Below are 21,008 nucleotides of genomic sequence, written 5' to 3' on the forward strand. Positions count from 1 at the left end.
TTCTATGTGACATTTGCTACAGGTAGGCAATTTCTTCTCCAGCGGCTCAATTAACGGTATTGAGGGCTCCTGCGGCTCGGGCTCTCGGGGCTGCTGGGGCCCGTGGTTGTGGTGGGAAAATCGGGCTTCAGTGCGATGTTTGAGATGCCATAAGCCGTAAGAGTCTTCTTTAGCTAGGATTGAAAATTGGCAGCCTTGATGCCAGCGATTGCAAGCATATAAGATAGTAGGTCGCTCAGAGCCATGCCAAAATGAACGTGAGTGTCGAATAATAAATTTATAGCTACCAATTGCTGCGTAAATTGCAAGATCTAATGCAAGGTCTTCTTGTGAATTATAAAGCTGTTGAGGTGGGAGGTCCATCATGGGTGCTAGCTCAGGGCCCTTAGGGCACTTGGGGGGGATTTATAGGGGCTATTGCTGACTAATCAGACCAGCTGTGCGTGTACGGGGCTGCGAACGTATGAGACCCCGTCTGGCCGGTACGCGTTCCGCGTCTCTTATTATTATGGACCCCTTTTTTGGTGCGATCATGGTAGAGATCAAGCGAGACAATGTCTCAATCAGTCCCGAGACGTCGTGGTCGACCCAGAAAAGCGGCGTCTGAAGAGGAGCGAGCAGCCCGGAAACGTGCTTTGCAGCGTGCACGATCACAGCGATGCTACCAACAACAACATCAGCAAGCCATCAACCCCCATCGCGCGCCAACCGAGTCGCAACAAGCACAATTTATACATCATTACCATTATCAACCTCATCCGCCCGCTATACCGTCGACAACGGATCCGGTCATTGGCCTCCACTTAGAGCCTCATCTCCAGATCCCCCCACCGCTCGAGGATCCACCAGCGGCCGAGCCCACATACAACCGAAACTACGACGACGACGACGAACCGAACGAGGCCGCAGCGGGTCCGGCCAGAGCACCGTGCAGCCCACCACCTGTGGGGGATAGCGAGCTACATGATACGCCATCCCAGTATTACCCGGCCGAGGAAGAACGGAGTCAGTCCGGCCAGGAGATACAGGACCTCCTGCAATCGGTTGAGAAAAGCCTTCACATCTCAATATCACCAGTCCAAGGTACCTATCCATTATTCTATTCCGACTCCCTCGAAGCGGTATCCTGAATCTCGGTTAGGGCCTGCTGACCTGATTTCAAACTATAGCTGATGATGGCGTCGATGCCGCCGCCGACAACGACGATGATGAATGCGAAGATGATCGCGGATTTATCAACCATCCTCATCAAAATGAGCCCGTTCCTGAAAACTCGATCTCTACACTCGAAAAGTACCTTGCCCAGGAATGGACAACGCACCCGAGCTGCCCAAGCGAAGAACATGAAGCAGATCATGATAGCCTGGTCAAAACCGGTCACCATCACTCGTGCAACTCTATAGAAGATGTTATCGTTCGGCTGGATGGATTGATCGATGACGATCATGATCATCACCCGCTCCCACATGTCACTGATCCTTCTTCTGACCTTCTCGGTCATGCCTCTCAGCTGGAGAATCTCCACCGTGGCGACCCTCCTTCCGATGCGCAACAGCCCATGTACTCGCACTACCATGATTTCCGAGCAGCTTGCCAAATCGCTCTTGAAGGGTCTTCAAGTGACGGCGCACCACCGAGTCTTTGCCTCCCAACTAGACATCGCCTTGCTCAGCCCTTTACAGATGACTTCATTCAGAAGACTTACGACCTCGATAGCATTTGTAGTTTTCCCTCTTCCTTAGCTGTCGCCAAGTTAGGTATCCAATGGTACCCGCAACCCTATGTCATCTTCAACCATACCGATGATGTACATCTCAGCATTGATATTCCGAGCAGCACTTTTTACCAAAACAACTCTCACCCCCAGGGAACCCGCCAGCGACAACGACCCCTACATCATATCCCTAACTATTGCTTAGGACGGATCCAAGGATTAATCGATACATTCATCTGGGTGTTTTTCCCAGCCTTATGCTCTCATTATACACATAACAACCCGCACACGCAGACCTCCCTCCCCAAGGAACAGTACACGCTTTGGTATGAGCAGATCCTACTGCCAGCGATCATCGCAGCAGTTCAAGACCCGAACATCCTTCAATACATACCAAAAAGCCGCCGAATCGTCCAATCCACTTCGCGCGCCCGGCAGGAGAGCATCTCGACTGAGCGCCTCAACGAGGAGAATGGGAATGCTGACGTCCTTGGCCAGGGCACCAGGAGCAACGCACTCTCCTATATCCTTCAACACAGACACCTTGGGGCCATATGGCAAGGGGTTCAATCACGCGTGGCGACGTTTCCCCAGTTCGCTGGCATCAAACTCTACATGGGGGCCAAGAACTTGAAACTTGCCTACATGCATCCCGATATCACTCAAACCATCAGCGACTGGCGCAACCAATGGAACGCCGCCGTCGACGAGAGATTCCTTGATCCCAGTAGTACCTACGTTGATATCGGCCGTCAATATACTCCTCGAACTGGGTCTGCCGCCGAGGCCAATGTGCTCCTCTGGCGGCGGTGTTGTCTGAGGCGCCTCTGGCGGCAGCGACAGGCGTGGAGTCGTCGCTATAATGCCCCGGGCCTTGCTGAACAAAACCCGCCCGAGCCTTCAGAGCCAGTCAAGTCTGGCGTTGCTGCCCTCCGCCAAGCCGAGTACCCATGGGTCACGATGCGCGACGCGGTTGACATGACCATCACGCCCACGCACAAGAGCCGTGAGGCTCTTGAAGGCCTCCTATACAGCCAGTTCTACAACCTCATCAAGATTCCATTTGACGCCGCTAGCCAATATCCGTTTCAGAATCCCCAGCTCGAGAAGATGGCCCTGGACCCGTCATACCTGGCTGACTGCGAAGGCTCTACCCGTGGGAGTCACGCCAATCAAGCTTCTCTCAAGCTCGCATACCGCTTGAGTAAGCTTCGCGTCAGAGCCGGCTTAGTTCCGAGCGGTGAAGACGGCATTCCCATCTCGTTCACCTATGGGGTTCGAGCCGAAGATCGCGTATCTTGGGCGCTCCTTCAACGCATCCTCCCTCACTTAGCCTCTTCCCAGACGGCGGCCCAAACTGGTCATCATCAGGCATCTGCCAGCCGGGAGCCACCTTTCTTCGCCATCCAATCGAGAACCATGGCGCACTTCCTACATAGCAACATCAACAGGCATTGCTTTCTCTTCGAGTACATCAAGTCCCAGACCGGCCCGAGGTACTCTCTGCCGGAGACTATCGTCATGGCGGTGGCGCTTCGAAGCCTGCGTTTTAACATGTCTGGTATCATCGCCAAGGAGTCCGTGTTGTGGAGAGATCGATGGAAATCGACCCGACAGGACGTCGAGGTCGAGCAGGAGGGGCTTGGTCTTTACAAGACCTTGCAAGACTACGGCCTTGGCTGGTGGCTCCCGGGAAAATTTGACTGGGATAATTGGCGCTTCAAAGGCGATGTCGGCGATCGACTCATTGCGGGCAATGGCATTCTACAGCGTGATTATGGTCGTCAATGGAGGGTTGTTCAGGACATCCGCGACGTCCACGCACGCATGTGGCAGGCCCAGAAATGGGCTCAGCTCTACTCCGTCCGAGAGCTGCCAATCAATCGGTCCATCTGGCTTGAGTACTTGTATAGCACCGTCATCGAGCTCTTCCAGTGTGACGTCTGGCGTGCAGCCGAGAAGAGTCTCGAGTGGACAACCGGCTCTGATCTTACTGAAGAGGCGGCTGCTAGATTCTCCAAAGCTAACCCCCGGCGTACTGTTATGAGGTCTTACAGGACCTATTCCACGACCGACGCCGGAACGTCAGCCACACTCGACCTCATCTCCTGGTAGGCAACAAGATCCGCTCTCCGAATGTATGGAACCTCGTTTGCGACCTGCTTGGATTTGACCTCCACGACGGGCGACTTGAGCAGCGAAAAGGCCTTAAATCCACCCCTTACCGCATCGCTACCCGACGCAGCATCGAGCTTGTGAGTGATGTGCTAGGGCATACGGAGGCGTGTCGTTGGTTCATGAAGCTCGGCCGCCTCCTCCTCCTCACACATTGGATCCTCCCCTGGCCGTCTACTACTAAACTCATCTCGACTACGAAGGAGAGCGGCAAGAAAGACCTCAAGCGGCGGCTAATCTGGGTCTCCCTTGTTTACGCCACTCCCGACCTCCTGCGTTTATACAACCGCCGTTCAACCGTACCGATGTGCCCTATCGGGGATAAAGAGCGCCAAATTACAGTTCGTGACCAGCTCTGCCAAGCCCTGCACGCCACCTCCGCTGAGCGATTTGGACCGTCTGGGTGGACGCCAGAATCCGACCCTTCTGACTCTCGCTTCCACTGGGTCCCCGAAGACCTCCTTCGACGCACCGGTCCCATCCTTTCCGTCGGGTCTTTCAATATCGGTCGAGCCGTAGAGCCCTGTAGCAATGGCCAGGTTTATCCACTTGCTGAACGAGGCCAGCCGCCAGTCCTCCGATTGGTGAGCCGCATACGGAACCGCACACTTGAGGAGCTAGACCAACTATTCAGCGACCTCATCCTAGCCGCACAATCAGAGGCCGAATATCAAGAACTGGGGGCCACCCAACCCGTTTCTGACTCCGATCTCGATGTGGTCCACCCACATCTAGACCAACATGGATTTACCCGGAATCTCAACCAGACAGCAAGCGGCAGTCTGATGAATCCCGCCTCGGCTACAAGCGACACTGCAAGCGATAGTGACACTCTGGACTCAAGAAGCACATGGAATCCACCCACGCGGCTAAAGCGTGCCCTCAGACCGCACTAGTCACACCGTTCCTCTATACATTGTCGGCAACGTCCACAGTATCGAGTATCGACGTCCTATTTGTGTGATGGAACCCGACCCCGTGATATCCCTACGGATCCGGTTGTTGGCCTCCACTTGGAGCCGCATCTCCAGATCCCCACACCGTTCGAAGTTCCACTCCCGGCCGAGTCCACTTACAATCGCGACTACGACGAACCAAGCGAGACCGAAGCGGGCCCGGCAGCAGCACCATGCAACCCGCCAGTTTGGAACCACGACGAGAACTCACGGACCAACCATACAAGTCCGGTCGGTGCGCAAGATCACCACCCACTTTTCGAAAACTCTCAGGCTCAGCTCGAGCTTATATCACAAGGATGCGACGCAGCCGACGCGGCGTTTATCCAAGACCAACCCAGCCCGTTACAGCTTGAAGCTCGGGATGAAGAACTGCAAGCCCTGGTCGACACAGTCCAGCAATTGCTCATCACCCCGGATCGGGAGACAACAAGAGGCAAGAAGGATCTAGCGAGGGTCTTATGTTCCACTATTAGCGGGATTCACGCACTAACCCGGTTTACCAGACGCGATCAACCCACCACAATCCTTAAGCACGACGGGATTACCGGACGACCCAGCGGGATGGAGCCCTCAATCTGCCGCTTCTGCTGGCGCCTCTCACACCTCTGATGGGCCGCAGACCGAAACGCCGCAACGGCCATGCCAGCCAAGGAATCGATCAACCCCCCGGGAGCAAAAGAATACCCTGTATACCTGGCTGCGGCCTTCCCCTCACACGCCAGACGGCTCGCCCGGGTCAACAAGGGCCAATGCCCATGACCAAGACGGGTTTCTCTTATCATCGGCTGCTGGCGTCAAGACGTTCATACAGGAGCATCAGGACTTTGTCGACCGTCCTCGTCAAGCGCCGAGAGACTTTGGAGTCGAATGGAGTTACCACGGGCTTTACACCTGGAATCTCCGTCGCCGGCTTGAACGACAGGACTACCTCGTTACTGATGACGTCCTCTGCGGCATTCGGCTTGCCATTGAGCTGAGTGGCCGCCAGAACGTTATCACGCCCGTACGGACCATCCGGCTCGGCGAACATAGCGCTATTCAGCTGAGCCCAGCCGAGATCGAAGACATACGCCGGCATGATAATACGATCATACCCATTTTTCGTCCGGGCGTCGACAATACGATCGGTCACTGGTCTCTCGCCATCTACTAGCGAGCCCGATCGTCTTTCCTCGTCTTCGATTCCCTCCATCCTGACGACTCCTGCCGTTCGGCGCTCCGAGAGGTCCATGATGCTGTGGTGGATCATCAAGGCTCTGCACCGGCGTCGATCTACGATGTGCCGACGACTCGACAAGTATATGGGTGGACCTGTGAGCTCATAGTCATAGAGTGTGCCCGGTGCTTCTTGGCTATAGAGGATGATCTAGTCATTGGCCGGGGCGAGGACGAGATCTCACCGTTCGACCAGCTTGACTGGACGCAGCAGGAGCCGTACTTGTCCGGAATACATGACCCAGATCTGCGAGAGGTCAGTGCCATATCGTACTGGATCGAGGTCATTTCACAATATCTTGGCGTGGCATCATCCAACGCCGCGGCCGATGGGCAGGCTGACGTAGCACCACAACGCGGAAGGCTCGAGACTCCGGCTGATGGTACTGCTGATGGAACCGTGGAACCAGCCGACCCTGCCGTGCTGTTGTTCCAAGAGTGGAACGGCGCGATAGGATGCACTTCTCAGCAGCATGAAGACGACCACCATGCTCAGATGGAAAAGGCAACCGAGGAACGAGGGGCTCGACCGACCTGCTCCTCACTCCTTGACGTCGCAAAGCGGCTGGAGGGTACAGCCCCACTGGATGGCGACACGAACGAGACTCGTCTACCATCAGTCCTTGATCCAGCACAAGATCTACTACGCCCCGGGCCTCGGGCAATTTGTTCGGAAAACGGTCCTACCCGCTACAGCAGCGCCTGCAAGGTGGCGATGGAAGGCTTGACGGCAGATGAGCCAAACCCGCCTTACCTATGTATGCACTCCCATCATCACCAGTCACAACGACCAGAGCGCAACTCGATCTCATCGTCATATGATGTTGATAGTCTCTGCAGCTTCCCAACGTCCCTCGGCGTCGCTAAGCTAGGGTTCCAATGGTACACTCAGCCGCATGTCACTCTTAACCACGTCGATAATGTCCATCTCAGTATGGAAATACCTTCGCCCGGTGGTCCAGACGATGATGCCGTGATAACACAGCCTCTCCATAATATCCCAAATTACTGCCTCGGGCGCGTCATCGGCCTGGCGGATACTTACATCTGGGTCTTCTTCCCTGCCCTATTCCGCAGCCAGCTCTCCGATCCCTACACGCAGACTTGCATCCCGAGGGAAAGATTCATGCACTGGTATGAGGAAGTGACGCTGCCCGCCATGCAAGCCGTCATGGACGACAACAACATACTCCAGTACATCCCCAAAACCCATGCCATCGCCTCGTCAGACTCGAGCGCACCCCGGGAAGCGTTAGCAGCTAAAGCCGTCGTCGAGGAAGAGGAGGCGGATATGGAAGAGGAGCTGGGGGGATTCATGGGCACAAAGAGGCGAGAGGCACCGGGTAACCCGTCGGGGCCACACCGTAAGCACTTTTACGTTACACTGCAGTCTCGATATCTTGCCGCTCTCTGGGAAGAAGTCCAGGCAAGGGCTGCTCCCTTCCGGGAGTACGCTGGCCTGCGGCTCTACATGGCTGCCAAGAACACCAAGCTGATGTGGATGCGGCCTACGCTCGAGTCAACGCTCGAAGAGTGGCATCGTCACTGGGACTCCGCAGTCGACGAGACCTACATTGACCCACAGGCGACGTATATCGACATCGGGCGCCAGCTGACGCCCGCCGAGACGGGGCCGCGTGGGCGTGTGTTGCTCTGGCGCCGATGCTGTCTAGACAGACTCTGGCGTCGTCGGCTACAATGGAGTCAGCTTCAGAATCGCCTCAATGGGCGGGAAGAGGGCGCCGATCGGGGTGAGTCGGGTAAGCGCCGCCGTAGCCCACCCATCCGCCGGACCACCTACCCATTCGTAACCCTCCGCGATGCCAGAGATATGACGATCACTCCCGGGCCAGGAAGCTGGGAGCTTCAGAAAGGCCTCGTCTATAGCCAGTTCTATAACCTCGTCAAGGTCCCATTCGATGCCGCCAAGCAATACCCGTTCCAGAACCGCCATACCGAGAGCATGGCCCTGGACCCGTCGTATCTCCTCGACCAGCGCAACTCCACGCGGGGAGCGCATGCGCACCAGTCCCGGGTGCAATGTGCATACAGGCTCAGCAAACTCCGCATCCACCGTAACCTTCCCGCGGTCGATCAGGATGAAATGGATGATGATGCGGTGCGGTCGGCGCTCGAACTGACACAGCACCAATTTACATATGGCATCCGGGCGGAGGACCGAGTGTCGCTAGCCCTCCTACGGCGTATCACGGACCTATTCTCATCAGCTCCAGCTCCAGCTCAGCCAAGAGAGGCGTCGGAGGATGACACAGGAGACTACCCTTTCTTTGCCATTCCTTCTCAGACGATGGCTAGATTCCTCCGTGCTAGCATCAATCGATACTGCTTCCTGTTTGAGTACATCAAGGCACAGACTGGCCTGAAGTACTCGCTGCCTGAGACCATCGTCATGGCAACGGCACTCCGCGGACTTCGATTTAGCTACGACTCATCCCTCATCACGAAGGAGCCAGTTCTCTGGGGAGATAGATGGACGTCAACACAGCGTACGCGGCCCGAGAGGGGAACCGCAGGCGGTCGAAGTACAACGAGAAGGACTAGGCCTGGGTAAGACGTCCAAGGTACACGGGTTTGGCTGGTGGCTTCCAGGGAAGTTCGACTGGAGCACCTGGCGGTTCGCTTCCGAAGTTGGCGATCGATTGGCGGTTGGTAATGACCTCCTACGCCAGGACTATAAGCGGCAATGGCGAGTGCTCAAGGATATTCGCGACGTCCATGTCCGGATGTGGCAAACCCAGAGCTGGGCAGGACGGTATCAAGTCCATGAGAACGTGGTGGCAAGGAGGCTGTGGCTCGAATATCTCCACTCCACAGTCATCGAACTCTTCCAGCGGGACGTCTGGCGTGCGGCTCTGAAGAGCACCAAGTGGAAGACAGGCTCCGACGTTACGGACGAGGCGATGATCAGACACCCGGAGTCTAGTCCTCCGGCCTTCTGCTACGACGGGCTGTCAGACTTGTTCCACGATCGCCAGCGTGACATTGACCACACCCGGCCACATCTTGTTACCGGAAACAAGCTGCGGTCAACCAATGTGATAGATCTCTTTGACGATCTGTTCTCACCCAGCTCTGCAGACACATCCATGAAGCGTCGAAGAGGCTGGTCTTCTCTCCCTTTTCGCATTGCAACGCGCCGCAGCATTGAGCTCGTCGAGATGACGCTTGGGTCGACCAAGGCGACGCAATGGTACGCGCAGCTTAGGCGGATCGTCTTATTAACTCACTGGATCCTTCCGTGGCCGTCGGATACCGAGCTCCTTACCACGACGAAGGAGAGCCGGGCGGCGAATCTCAAACGCCGCCTTACTTGGGCTTCTGTTATTCACATCGGCCCTTCGGCCGAGTCGGCGGGGTTTTCTGAGCCGTCTGTGCCGACGCGGAAGGTCGACGACACAGATCGTCGCATCTCCACGCAGGACGACCTTTCGCAAGCGCTCTCCGAGGTTTGTAGATACCGCTTTGGCGATAGAGGCTGGACGGATAGCGCCGATAATACAAGCTGCCGCTACCATTGGTCCACCCGAGAATTGGTCAGGAGCACGCGCGATCGCATCAGCCTCGATGCCCTCCAGCTTGGCCGCGCCGTGGAGCCATTCAAGAAGGGATGGATCTTTCCTGTCGCAGAGGCTGGTCGACCACCTCAGCTTCGCATGGTTGGACGCATTCGGGATAGGACTCTAGATGAGCTAGATCGACTTTTTTGTGAGCTACTACAGGCGAGCAGCAATGGCCCTCCGGATCAGAGTCTTACCCCTGACTCCAGACAGGGTGACATGTCGGAAACCAGTCAGATGGTTTCAGGATCTCTAGTTGCAGCACATCGTGCAAAAGGATATCGCCATTTCCCGTGGCTGAGGGTCGGGATGCGGACGGTAGAGGAGCGAGAAAGTCTTCGGAAACACTTCAGACAATATGGTCGCGAACGAGCGAGGAGAATTGCCGATACTGCCTCGAATTCTTCGGAGGAGACGAACTGGACCGCGCAGACGAATGGGACTGACGAGTCGTGGAGACCACAGAAGCGTTTGAGGAGGGCAGTAAGAGAGCAGCTAATAACTCTACCGACGTAGTCATTATTATATCATGGACGCTCAAGTGTAGCATGTAAGAATCAGTAGGCTGTCTAAACTATAGATGAGAGAGTTAAAGCGTATGGGCGCGATGATGATGATGATTTCAAGGCGGCGGGCGGGCTACATGTGACAGATAGTGTTGTGCGCCGAGTCGGGCTTTCAACATCGAGGATAGCGCCTATTTGTTAATCCAAATCAGAGTTAAGGTTAGATATGTCACGCGAGCACTTGGTGAAAGTGGGATTCATTGGGGCCGAAGTGTATATTTAGAATGGAGAAACATCAATGTAAGTGAAAGTACTTTAATGGGCCTTATTTGTAACCCCTACCTAGACAAACGTGACCGGGGATGGTAGATGAATGAATAAAAGGACATAAATTTAATCGTCACTTAAGTTTGTATATAAATTAGCCGGGGGTGTGGGGGAACCGGCTGGGATAAGCTCGTCGACGCAAACCCCTGAAGCTCCGCCTACCCTCATTTCCTGATGACACAATCCCCTTCCCAGCCATTGCAAATAATGACAGGATATTCATCGTTAGCAGTAGACGACGACGGGAGGTGACCAGCGCCAGACAGACGAATAAAGGATAAGGAGGCAGAGGATTGACTTTGGAGATGAAGTTCCCTTTTAGAGTATACCTAGACTAGTGCGAGAGGGATTTGATAGGGTGAAGGGGAATGTTGCGGGAGCGGATGAAATGGCTCTCTGACACTACACACGGTAGCAACGACCTGCCTGGCGGAGAGCCTGGGCGAACCGAGGTGAGTGATATGAAAGGAATTGACTGAATGGAGTAAGGATAAGCTCATAAATGCTAAACAGAAAAAAACAAGGCGCCAATAGCCCGATGCTGTGAGAGCTAGGGTGGATGATCGAGGTGCAGGGTAAGCGAGACCGTCCACGAAACAGCGATTACTGATTACGAGGGGAGGAAGAGTTAATATAAACTACGCAGGTATCTACTGCGGCACATGAAAGATCCCGAAGGCTTTAGCGGATGCGTTTTCGGTAGTAGGGGAGAGAAGCTAGGTGGATGGGTGTGTATCGATTATCGCGGAGCGACCGAAAAGAGAGCACGGCACGCGTTGATCAGGGAGGGGGTGGTGATTTGGGACTTTTATTCTAGTTCCCAATTGTAAGAGACCTCTACCCTGGGGAACGCTACTTAACCACCACCAGCCAATATACGGCGAAGTCAGGTTTAATATTCGATGCCACGTCTAGAGCCCTCCTGTTTAAGTTGGTCTAGTAACCTTTTCTTCGCACTAGGGTCGGATGCATCCTCCTTCAACATAAACGGCACCGCGAATTCTTCGATCAAGTTGCAGAGGGCGTCAATGTCTTTAATCTGCAGATCTCGCTTAGACCTGCGGACGAAGAGGATGCTGCCAAGACACAGATGACGCCGGTAACTTGGCATACGAACCCATTCCCCGTTTTTGACAGAGGCCGCCGTCAGGAGGAGCTCGGCTAGAGGGTTCTTTAGGTCATCAGACGGCGGGCCGTTGTCCTCTTTGCAAAGGCTACCATCATATGCCTTTGCAACCAGTTCTAGGCCAAAGAGTAAGGGGATGTCGCATGGATCGTCGCCCTCGAGGTTGAACAGAGGGTGTGTCTTGGGCACAGCCACCTCGACCATCTGCGGCTCGTGCCGAGTGGCCTGGTCACGGCGGCAGTTGATTCGGACACCAATGACCTTTGAGGTCCTGTCGGCCAGCACGCGCTTGGATAGATGGTCGTGTTGACCAGGTTCGTCGATCATGCTCCCGGTTGTGTCTCTGTAGTAACCCAGGTAGTCGATGGCATCACGGTAGGCAGTGAGGGTGATGTCGGTGGAGTGGCGTGGTTCAAAGTCGGTCCCCTTCCTCATGACCGCAACGACTGGGCCCTTCCAGATGAACTCGCCCCAGGTATCACCAATTAGGGTTGGGACTGTACCGTGGATTGCCTGATTGGTTTTGATGTTGCGGGGTGGCATGTCCGGATCTAGGAACCATAGGTGGATAGTATCTGGATTGCTAGGCCTTCCACGAAGGATATTGCCTTTTATTTGGCGTAGGCCGCGGCCGATGTATTCGTTTCCGGGAATATGCAAGAGCTGGTCCAGGACTGGGTGGAAGTAGGGCTTGGCCTCGTACTCATCCTTCTTGGTGTCTATCCACACAAGGGAAGGCCGTTTCTTATCCATGGGGAAGAAAATGGCAAGGTAGTGTGTTGGAGAAGGGCGATTGCCAAAGTTGCCTTGGGCTTGCTCCGAGAACTTGGCGCAGAGAAGGCGATGGGTGCGCCAGTCAGTTTGCTGACATTCGAGAGAGCAGTAGGCGGCGGAATGGCAGCGGGCGCATCGGCGAGCGTCGGAAGAGCCGCAGATTGTGCAGGGGACGTCAACATCCATTTTGGGGAGACGATAATATGCAGTTGAATGTATTTGAAGAAAAGGGGGAAAGAGGGAGTGAAAAAAAAGTGTACCGGTGTGCTGGGCAGAACCGGGTGGGTGACGGTTATTTATGTGCCGTATATCTAATATTTTTAGGGGCGCACGTAGCTGAAGAGTGTTGTGTGTGGCTTTTGTGACTAGCCAGGGGCTGTCACATCACGGCAGCGATGTTATCAAGGCTGGGGCAGGGGGTGGCTGCAGGGGGGGCTGGGAGGGTTTAAAACTGAAGCAGTCCCCGGAGTTTTTTTGGGGAGCCATTTCTCCACTTTCAACTACAACTGAGTTCAGAACACGACGAGCGGCGACGAAGCATTATACAACGGCGATGATGCGAGACGACCGAACTACGCGGGGACGATGAAATGATCGCCTCGACGGGTTGAATTAGTTTCAATCCTATTGTTTTTGGACCCTTCTGGCTTACGGGTCTTTTTTTTTTTTTTTGCCCCTTTTTCCCTGTCAATTCGTGTCGACCCCGACTGTTACAACCCCCGTCACACGAGAACTCGCCACTGCCCTTGCACGTGACCCCCAGGAAAGCAACCAATCACAAAAGGAGCGACCACCCGTTTCGCTCCAACACCCAGGAGCGACTTTCTGATGTCGCTCCCTCGAAGAAGGAGCGACTTTTCAATGTCGCTCCCGTACAAAGAGATGTAGTATATAGAGTCCCTCATTCGCACATTTCCTGTCAATCTAGTTCTCTAGCTTTCAATACAACTTGATTACTCAAGAATACTTCTTGACATTATCAGACGTGATTCGCCACCCTATACTCAGTACGCCACGCCCCGTTGCAACTGCCAACATAAACCCAAGCAGGTTACGGTTTACTACGTTGGGAACCTTGACCGTCACACGTTGAAAGCTCTTGTTCAGTTGCACGCCGCGTCACGCTGAGCAATAACGAAGTTTCGACAACATGCCTGTCAAAGGTACTACCGGAGAATCCTCCAAGGGAATGCAGCCTCAGGACTCCCCACCGAAGGATCATGAAGAAGACATTGTCCGAATGTCCGATTCAGATGAAGACGATGACAAAAGAATCCGAGTCTTACATGAGCGTGTCAAGAGCCTCATGACGGTGGTCGAAAGTCAGCACGGAGCCATTGAAAGAATGAAGGAGATCGAAGAAAGAAACCTCGCCCACTTCGAGCTTAGCAAGGCACAGCAGGCGGAAGAAACCGAAAGGCTCCGGAACAATAACAAGAGCCTGCAGGAACAGGTCGACAAGCTCGTCGGAACCTATGAAGAACGGAACCGACACAGGAACGAACAAATCAACACCATCGAAAGTCTTGCCAACCAGGCCAATGGAGGGAAAGATCTCGGAGAAATCATCAAGCCTCACAAACCAACCAAGTTTGACGGAGACCAGAAGAAGCTCAAAACATTCCTGACGGAGCTACGCACCTATTTTCACTACTATCCCACGCAATTCTTCAAGCACGAAAACCGTGTCAAATTCGCTGGAAGCTGCCTCACCGGAAGCGCGCTAGGATGGTTCGAACCATTCCTGAGTGATTACGTCCGAGGAAGCCCGAATGATGTGACCATGAAAATCTTTCGAGACTACGACACTTTCGAAGATAGGATGAAGAAAGTCTTCGGGGAAGTGGATGAAGTACAGGCGGCCACTGATCGACTGATGAGACTGAAGCAAACAAAGGCTGCATCTGAATATGTCGCCAACTTCCTTCAGATAGCCTCCAGGATACCTTGGGATGAGACATACTTCAAGGATAGGTTCTATCGGGGTCTCAAGGAAGATGTTAAGGACGAACTCTGCAAGATCGACAAGGCTATGATGACATTGGATAACTACATGGAAACGGCAGTCAAGATCGACAATCGAAACTTCGCAAGACGCCAGGAGAAGAAGGGGAACTACAACCACCTTCAAGACAAGGCTAAGAACCAGTCCAACCAGGGACAAAAGAGACAGCCTGACACCTCTCACGGCACCGAACCAGGACCCATGAACATGGGGAACGTTCAGAAAGGTAGAGAGAGGAAACCGAGAGACATCAGCAAGATCAAATGCTACAATTGCGACGAGTATGGGCATTATTCGTCTAACTGCGAACGGTCGAAGAAGCCAAGGAATCAAGGTAAGAAACAGGTTAACATAGTCCAGAACCAGGACAACGAAGAGGAACCTCGAGCAATCAGAACGACCAAGCCTAACCACAAGAGTCTCGGGTGGATACATTGCTATGACGACAAATGCATCGACCACTTGGACGAAAAAGTAGTCAATGCTATCTTCCCGAAACCTACCAAGGAACTCGGTTCTTCACGAACGCGTACGGTAGCCATGGCACGAAAGACTCCAGTGGAAAAATATCTTGAAACTAGTGACGAAGAAAACGACCCTGATCTCTACGAGCAACGACTACCGTGGAGGAGCCAGGAATGCGAACAAGGATACCCCGAAAACGACTCCAAGGGACAGTCCGAACAAGATTCAGAATATCTGTCGGACACGGAAGGAGTCACAAGTAAAGAATTCCGATTCTTGATGGAACGAACCCTTCAAGGAGAGAGCAGGAAGTCTCGACAGGAACGACGACGACTATCGAGAGACAATGCAACACTCGGGAACCCAAACGACGAACGCCACCTGTAGGAGGGCCGCAGGGGGGCGGAATCAGGGAGAACTCCCTACAAAGGCACTCAGAAGTGCAGAAAAACCCGGACGACGACAGAAGTCATTCAACCTCTCAGTACGAATACGCGGAAGGGAGTATAACGCTTTGGTAGACAGCGGTGCAGAAGAGAACTACATGGACCCCGAAGTGGTCAACGAACTTGGACTCAGATGGAAGTACAAGAAGAAACCGTATAGGGCCGAGAACCTGGAAGGACAACCGTTTACCTCGAATGGAGGACGAGTAGACCGAGAGATTGATCACCTCAAAGTCCAAATCGATGAAAGAAATCAAGGAATCACGTTTGATGTGATTGCCATGAGCCACGATTTGGTCCTAGGTTACAAATGGCTGCACAAGTACAACCCATGGATCGATTGGAGAACTGGCCAGGTGCGACAGTGGGACGACGCACTCTCCAACGATGACGACGAGTCAAACGATGAATTGAGATCTCAACCTTCTACCGACGACGACGGAGAAGAATGGCATGAGGAAAGAACCTCCTCACCACCCAAAGGGACACGACATATCAGTGCGAGAAAGGAAGCAAACCGCACTAGAAGAACCATTGCTTTCGTCAAACGCAAACTCAAGCAAATGGATAAAGTCCTCGAGCTTCAGAAGAAAGCTTTCGAAGAAGGACACACACCAACCGACAAACAAGAAAGGCTCAAGCACATACCCTTGCAGTACCGAATCTATCGGAAGCTGTTCGAAGAAGAACTGGAAACCGGACTACCAGAACACAGCGAATGGGACCTCGAAATAGAGCTAAAGGTTGGAACAAAACCAAAGTTCTACCCCATCTACAACCTCAACGAAGTGGAACTACGAACGCTGAAGGAATACCTCCAAGACATGCTGAGAAAGGGATACATCCGAATCTCCAAGTCCTCGGCAGGATACCCAGTCATGTTTGTACCCAAGAAGAATGGAAAACTCAGACTCGTTATCGACTATCGGCAACTCAACGACATCACCCTCAAGGATCGAACGCCGTTGCCTCTAGTCACGGAACTACGAGACAGACTACACAACAAGAAATGGTTTACAGCTCTAGATCTCAAGGGAGCTTACAACCTTATCCGTATCAAGGAAGGAGATGAATGGAAAACAGCATTTCGAACGAAATTCGGACTGTTCGAATACGCAGTCATGCCCTTTGGCTTGACGAACGCACCAGCGGCATTTCAACGAATGATCAACCACGTGCTGAGGGAACATCTCGACGACTTTGTGGTATGCTATCTGGACGACATCCTAATCTTTTCGGAAACAGAAGAAGAACACACGGAACACGTCCATAAAGTGCTCAAGGCACTCCAAGACGCAAACCTACTCGTCGAACCCGAACGAAAATCCGCACATTCCACATGGACCACGAAGTAGAATTCTTGGGACACATCATCAGCCCGAACGAAATCCGAGATGGACCCCAAGAAGATAGCGGCCGTCAGAGATTGGCCACGGCCGAAGAACCTCAAGGAAGTGCAATCCTTCATAGGATTCGCAAACTACTACCGAAGGTTTATACGCAACTTTGGGAAAATCGCAATACCATTGACTGAACTCACAAAGAAGGAGACAAGATTCATCTGGACCCCAAAGGCAGAAGAAGCGTTCCAAGCACTCAAGGACGCAATCCTGAAAGAACCTGTTCTAGCCACATTCGACCCCACCAAAGAAGTCGAACTAGAAACTGATGCTTCAGACTATGCATTAGGGGCCCAAGTTGGACAACGAGATGAGAACGGCAAGCTACATCCAATAGCCTTCTATTCACGAAAACTACATGGAGCCGAGCTCAACTACCCTATCTACGACAAAGAATTTCTTGCAATTGTCAATGCTTTCAAAGAATTTCGACATTACCTCCTAGGAAGTCAGTACAAGGTCAAGGTCTACACAGACCACAAGAATATATCCCATTTTGCAACGACACAAAAACTCAGCGGAAGACAACTCAGATACGCTGAATACCTCTCTGAATTCGACTATGTCATCATCCACAGGAAAGGATCAGAGAACGGACGAGCTGATGCTATCAGCCGACGAAGTGATTTCAAGACAGAACAAGTTATTGTGCAAGATCAAATCTTGCATCAGACACCAGAAGGTCACTATGAACAACGACAAGTAACCTACATCCAGCAGGCAAAACTCATGGAAACTCGAAGAATCGCCTTCATCGACAAGATCACGGAAGGAGAACTATTCCATGGGATCTACGAACACAACCAGGACATCCCAGAAGAAGACAAAACGGGGAAAATGCAAGTACCAACGCACCTTCAAGAAGCTCTGGTCAAACACATCCATGAACACAGATTGCACGGACATCCCGGAGTAGCCAAGATGATGGAACGACTCCAACGAACCTATGAATTCCCGAAAATGAAAAACGTGGTAAGAACGGTACTACAACGATGTGACTTGTGTGCACGCACCAAAGCACGACGACACAAACCTTACGGCAAGCTCAAGCCATTGGAAGTCGCAGAGCGACCTTGGCAGTCGATCACTATGGATTTCATTACCAAATTACCGATATCAGAAGACCCCGCTACAGGAGTACACTACGACAGCATACTCGTAATCGTTGACCGATTAACGAAGTTTTCCTATTTTCTACCATTCAACGAACAGACGGATTCCGAACAACTTGCCTACATATTCATGCGAAATATCGTTAGCATACACGGAATGCCTGACGAAATCATCTCTGACAGAGGATCAACATTGGATTCTAAGTTCTGGAAAGGCCTCATGGCTCAACTAGGACTGCACCCACGAATGTCAACGGCCTACCGACCCCAGGTAGACGGACAGACGGAACGAGTCAACCAGATTGTGGAGACATACCTACGATGTTACATCAACTACGAGCAGAACAATTGGGCGAAACTGCTGCCTATGGCTCAGTTCGCTTACAACACCTCGCTGCAAGAAAGCACCAAGACCACACCAGCTTACGCATTATTTGGTTACACACCGGACCCGTATAAAGACTCATACAATGGAATCCAAAACGTCAAAGCAATCGTCGAAGCGGACAAATTGAGAGAACTACACGCGGAACTGAGGGCAGAACTCGAGTTCGTGCGAGAACGGATGAAGCGCTACTACGACCAGAAAAGATCGGAAGGACCGACTTTTTCGGAGGGAGACATGGTCTACCTATCCACAAAAAACATCGAAACAAAGCGCCCAAGCAAAAAACTCGACTTCAAATACCTCGGACCATTCAAAATTCTCAAGAAGCTCTCAGACAACACCTACAAATTGGACTTGCCACCGAAGGTCAAGCTCCATCCAGTCTTTAACATTTCATTACTTGAATCAGCAGAAGGAACAATCAAGGTCGATACAGGCTACGACGACGACATGGAAGTTGAAGACGAACGAGAATACGAGCCAGAAAAAATCCTCAATGCACGAAAAAACGAGGAAAAGGGAAATCGATTGGAATACCTGATCAAGTGGAAAGGGTACACCGACGCCGAAAACACCTGGGAGCCAGCCAAACACCTCATCAATGCCCAACGTTTGCTGAAGAACTTTCACCAACCACCGCGTCGAAACCAGCGGAAAAGCCCAAAGAATTCCAATCGATAGTATCCAACACATCCGGTGGAAGCTGAGCAGCATCCAGGGAACCCGCCTCAGCACCCTGACGCTCCTCCGTCTCAAGACGCTCCAATTCATCTAAATCTTCCGCCTCCTGCATCCCGCGACGGAACAATTCGGAGCTACGCTCCTTCACCTTATTCCGCATACGCCGAATCCGAGCCAACCGGCTCACCGCCTCAGATACTTGCGTCTGCAACACAGACAACTGAGCTTGAAGACCGATCAACGCATTCCCGGCCGCCTCCTCGTCTGCCTCTAGCTTTTTCTGCTGTTCCAGCAGCCGCGTCACTAAGAAACAATTGAGCATCAGAAGACGCAAAACGGCGCGAAGGCTGACAGGAACTCGCCACCAAGACCCCGTCACATGCTTTCCGTTGACGAATGCATTCTTTGCAACGATGGGAATCGTCTTCCGTCATCAGACAAGGGATTTTCGCGCGGAAGCAACGAGTGCAAGGCATATCAGCAGAAACCCCGTTCAAATCAATAAAAGCGCAAAGCGCCGAGTTTTCACTTTCCTTGCGATCGGAAACAGCGGTGCGCTGTCTGCTACGACGTTTCGAGGTACTATCTGTCATCCTGTTATAATCACGGAAAGGAGGGAAGATAAAAGGACGAGGCACCAACCAACAAGGGAAACAAAACCGAATAACAGGCCTTGAGGACAAGACCATGGGAGAGGGGACATCGTGTTACAACCCCCGTCACACGAGAACTCGCCACTGCCCTTGCACGTGACCCCCAGGAAAGCAACCAATCACAAAAGGAGCGACCACCCGTTTCGCTCCAACACCCAGGAGCGACTTTCTGATGTCGCTCCCTCGAAGAAGGAGCGACTTTTCAATGTCGCTCCCGTACAAAGAGATGTAGTATATAGAGTCCCTCATTCGCACATTTCCTGTCAATCTAGTTCTCTAGCTTTCAATACAACTTGATTACTCAAGAATACTTCTTGACATTATCAGACGTGATTCGCCACCCTATACTCAGTACGCCACGCCCCGTTGCAACTGCCAACATAAACCCAAGCAGGTTACGGTTTACTACGTTGGGAACCTTGACCGTCACACCGACCTGTCTCCTCTGCGCACTTATCTGATAGGTCGAAGGGGCAGGTAGCCCAAGTGGGATCTAGGGTTCATATCAGTGACCTCTCTGGCTGTTTCTGCTGCTCGCCTCGCCTGTTCATCTCGGCGATCCATCCGGCTGTCTATCTAAGTATTCCTATCAGAGGGCTCTCGTCTGGGGCTGGGTGCTTGGCCGGTTGTCGATCTCGACGGTCGCAGTGGAGGGTTATTATGCGGCTGGTTTAACCAGTGAATTCGTGTTCAACTGGTTGCTCATCTGGTAGTGGACTAGAGGGGTTCCCTTGTATCTACGGTTTCTTATCCTACCTGGGTACTTTTCGCCCCCTTTGTCGGCGATCGGGGAGGGTGGCCGAGCGGCCGATGACGCTTCTTAGTTATCCGCACTAGAAATGGTGGTGGTGGTAATTGGTTTTGAGGGAGCGAAACACATAGTGTGTCGTTTGGTTCTTACCCGTAACCCTAACCCAACCCTTAACCCGTAACCCTAACCCGAACCCAAACCCAAACCCAAGGTTTTCGTTTGACCCGGAAGGTTAAGAGGGTTGCGGGTGGTTGTGAGGGTTGGTTTGAGGGGTTAAAGGTGTTGTTTACCCGTAACCCTAACCCTAGTAGTCAATGACAATTTCAATTGTAGTAGAAATGTTTTTTCTGCCCCACTTTACAGGGGGTAGAGTTGATTTAAACGACAGGGGTAGAGTTGAATTTCTAGGAGCCAATTACAGCTCGTCTTAAGACTTACGTAAGGAGACGCGACTTGATGGGTCCCAATAGATGCACGGGTCCGTACACTCACGGGTCCTCTATTAGTCAGCATAACCCTAACCCTCTACCTTGCTGCTTTATCTTCTTATGGGCTACTTCTATATCGTAATGGACAGGACCCTGCACCTCTTCTATGGCCTTGTATATGACATTTGCTACATGTAGGTAGTCTTTTTGCTGGCTTATCTTGCGGCTTATCTTGCCGCTCGTCTTGCTGCTTGTCTTGCCCTTTGTCTTGCTCCTTGTCTTGTCGCTTGTTTTGTGGCTTGGCT

At 52.6% G+C, this 21,008-nt stretch overlaps 3 protein-coding genes across 3 annotated transcripts; 2 read left to right on the forward strand and 1 right to left on the reverse strand.

Moving 5' to 3' along the window:
* Positions 1-554: 554 nt before the first annotated feature.
* On the forward strand, positions 555-10,157 carry MRS44_018661 (uncharacterized protein; the record flags this gene model as incomplete). The annotated part of the gene is made up of 9 exons (XM_065616132.1): positions 555-1,083; positions 1,170-1,807; positions 2,009-3,762; positions 3,804-4,714; positions 4,776-4,867; positions 4,921-5,308; positions 5,352-5,851; positions 6,002-8,570; positions 8,626-10,157. The coding sequence occupies 9 exons, from the start codon at positions 555-557 to the stop codon at positions 10,155-10,157; spliced, it is 8,913 nt and encodes a 2,970-aa protein (XP_065472204.1).
* Positions 10,158-11,366: 1,209 nt separating this feature from the next.
* MRS44_018662 (uncharacterized protein) lies at positions 11,367-12,560 on the reverse strand (the record flags this gene model as incomplete). Its single annotated transcript, XM_046282272.2, has 1 exon — positions 11,367-12,560. The coding sequence occupies one exon, from the start codon at positions 12,558-12,560 to the stop codon at positions 11,367-11,369; it is 1,194 nt and encodes a 397-aa protein (XP_046128686.2).
* Positions 12,561-13,524: 964 nt separating this feature from the next.
* On the forward strand, positions 13,525-18,871 carry MRS44_018663 (uncharacterized protein; the record flags this gene model as incomplete). Its single annotated transcript, XM_065616133.1, has 3 exons — positions 13,525-15,227; positions 15,283-16,495; positions 16,646-18,871. 3 exons carry the CDS (start codon positions 13,525-13,527, stop codon positions 18,869-18,871), a joined length of 5,142 nt encoding a protein of 1,713 aa, XP_065472205.1.
* Positions 18,872-21,008: the final 2,137 nt, after the last annotated feature.

This window comes from Fusarium solani (genome assembly GCF_023522795.1).
Source record: "Fusarium solani strain SB1 chromosome Unknown bctg00000016, whole genome shotgun sequence".
Classification (NCBI taxonomy): Eukaryota; Fungi; Ascomycota; class Sordariomycetes; order Hypocreales; family Nectriaceae; genus Fusarium; species Fusarium solani.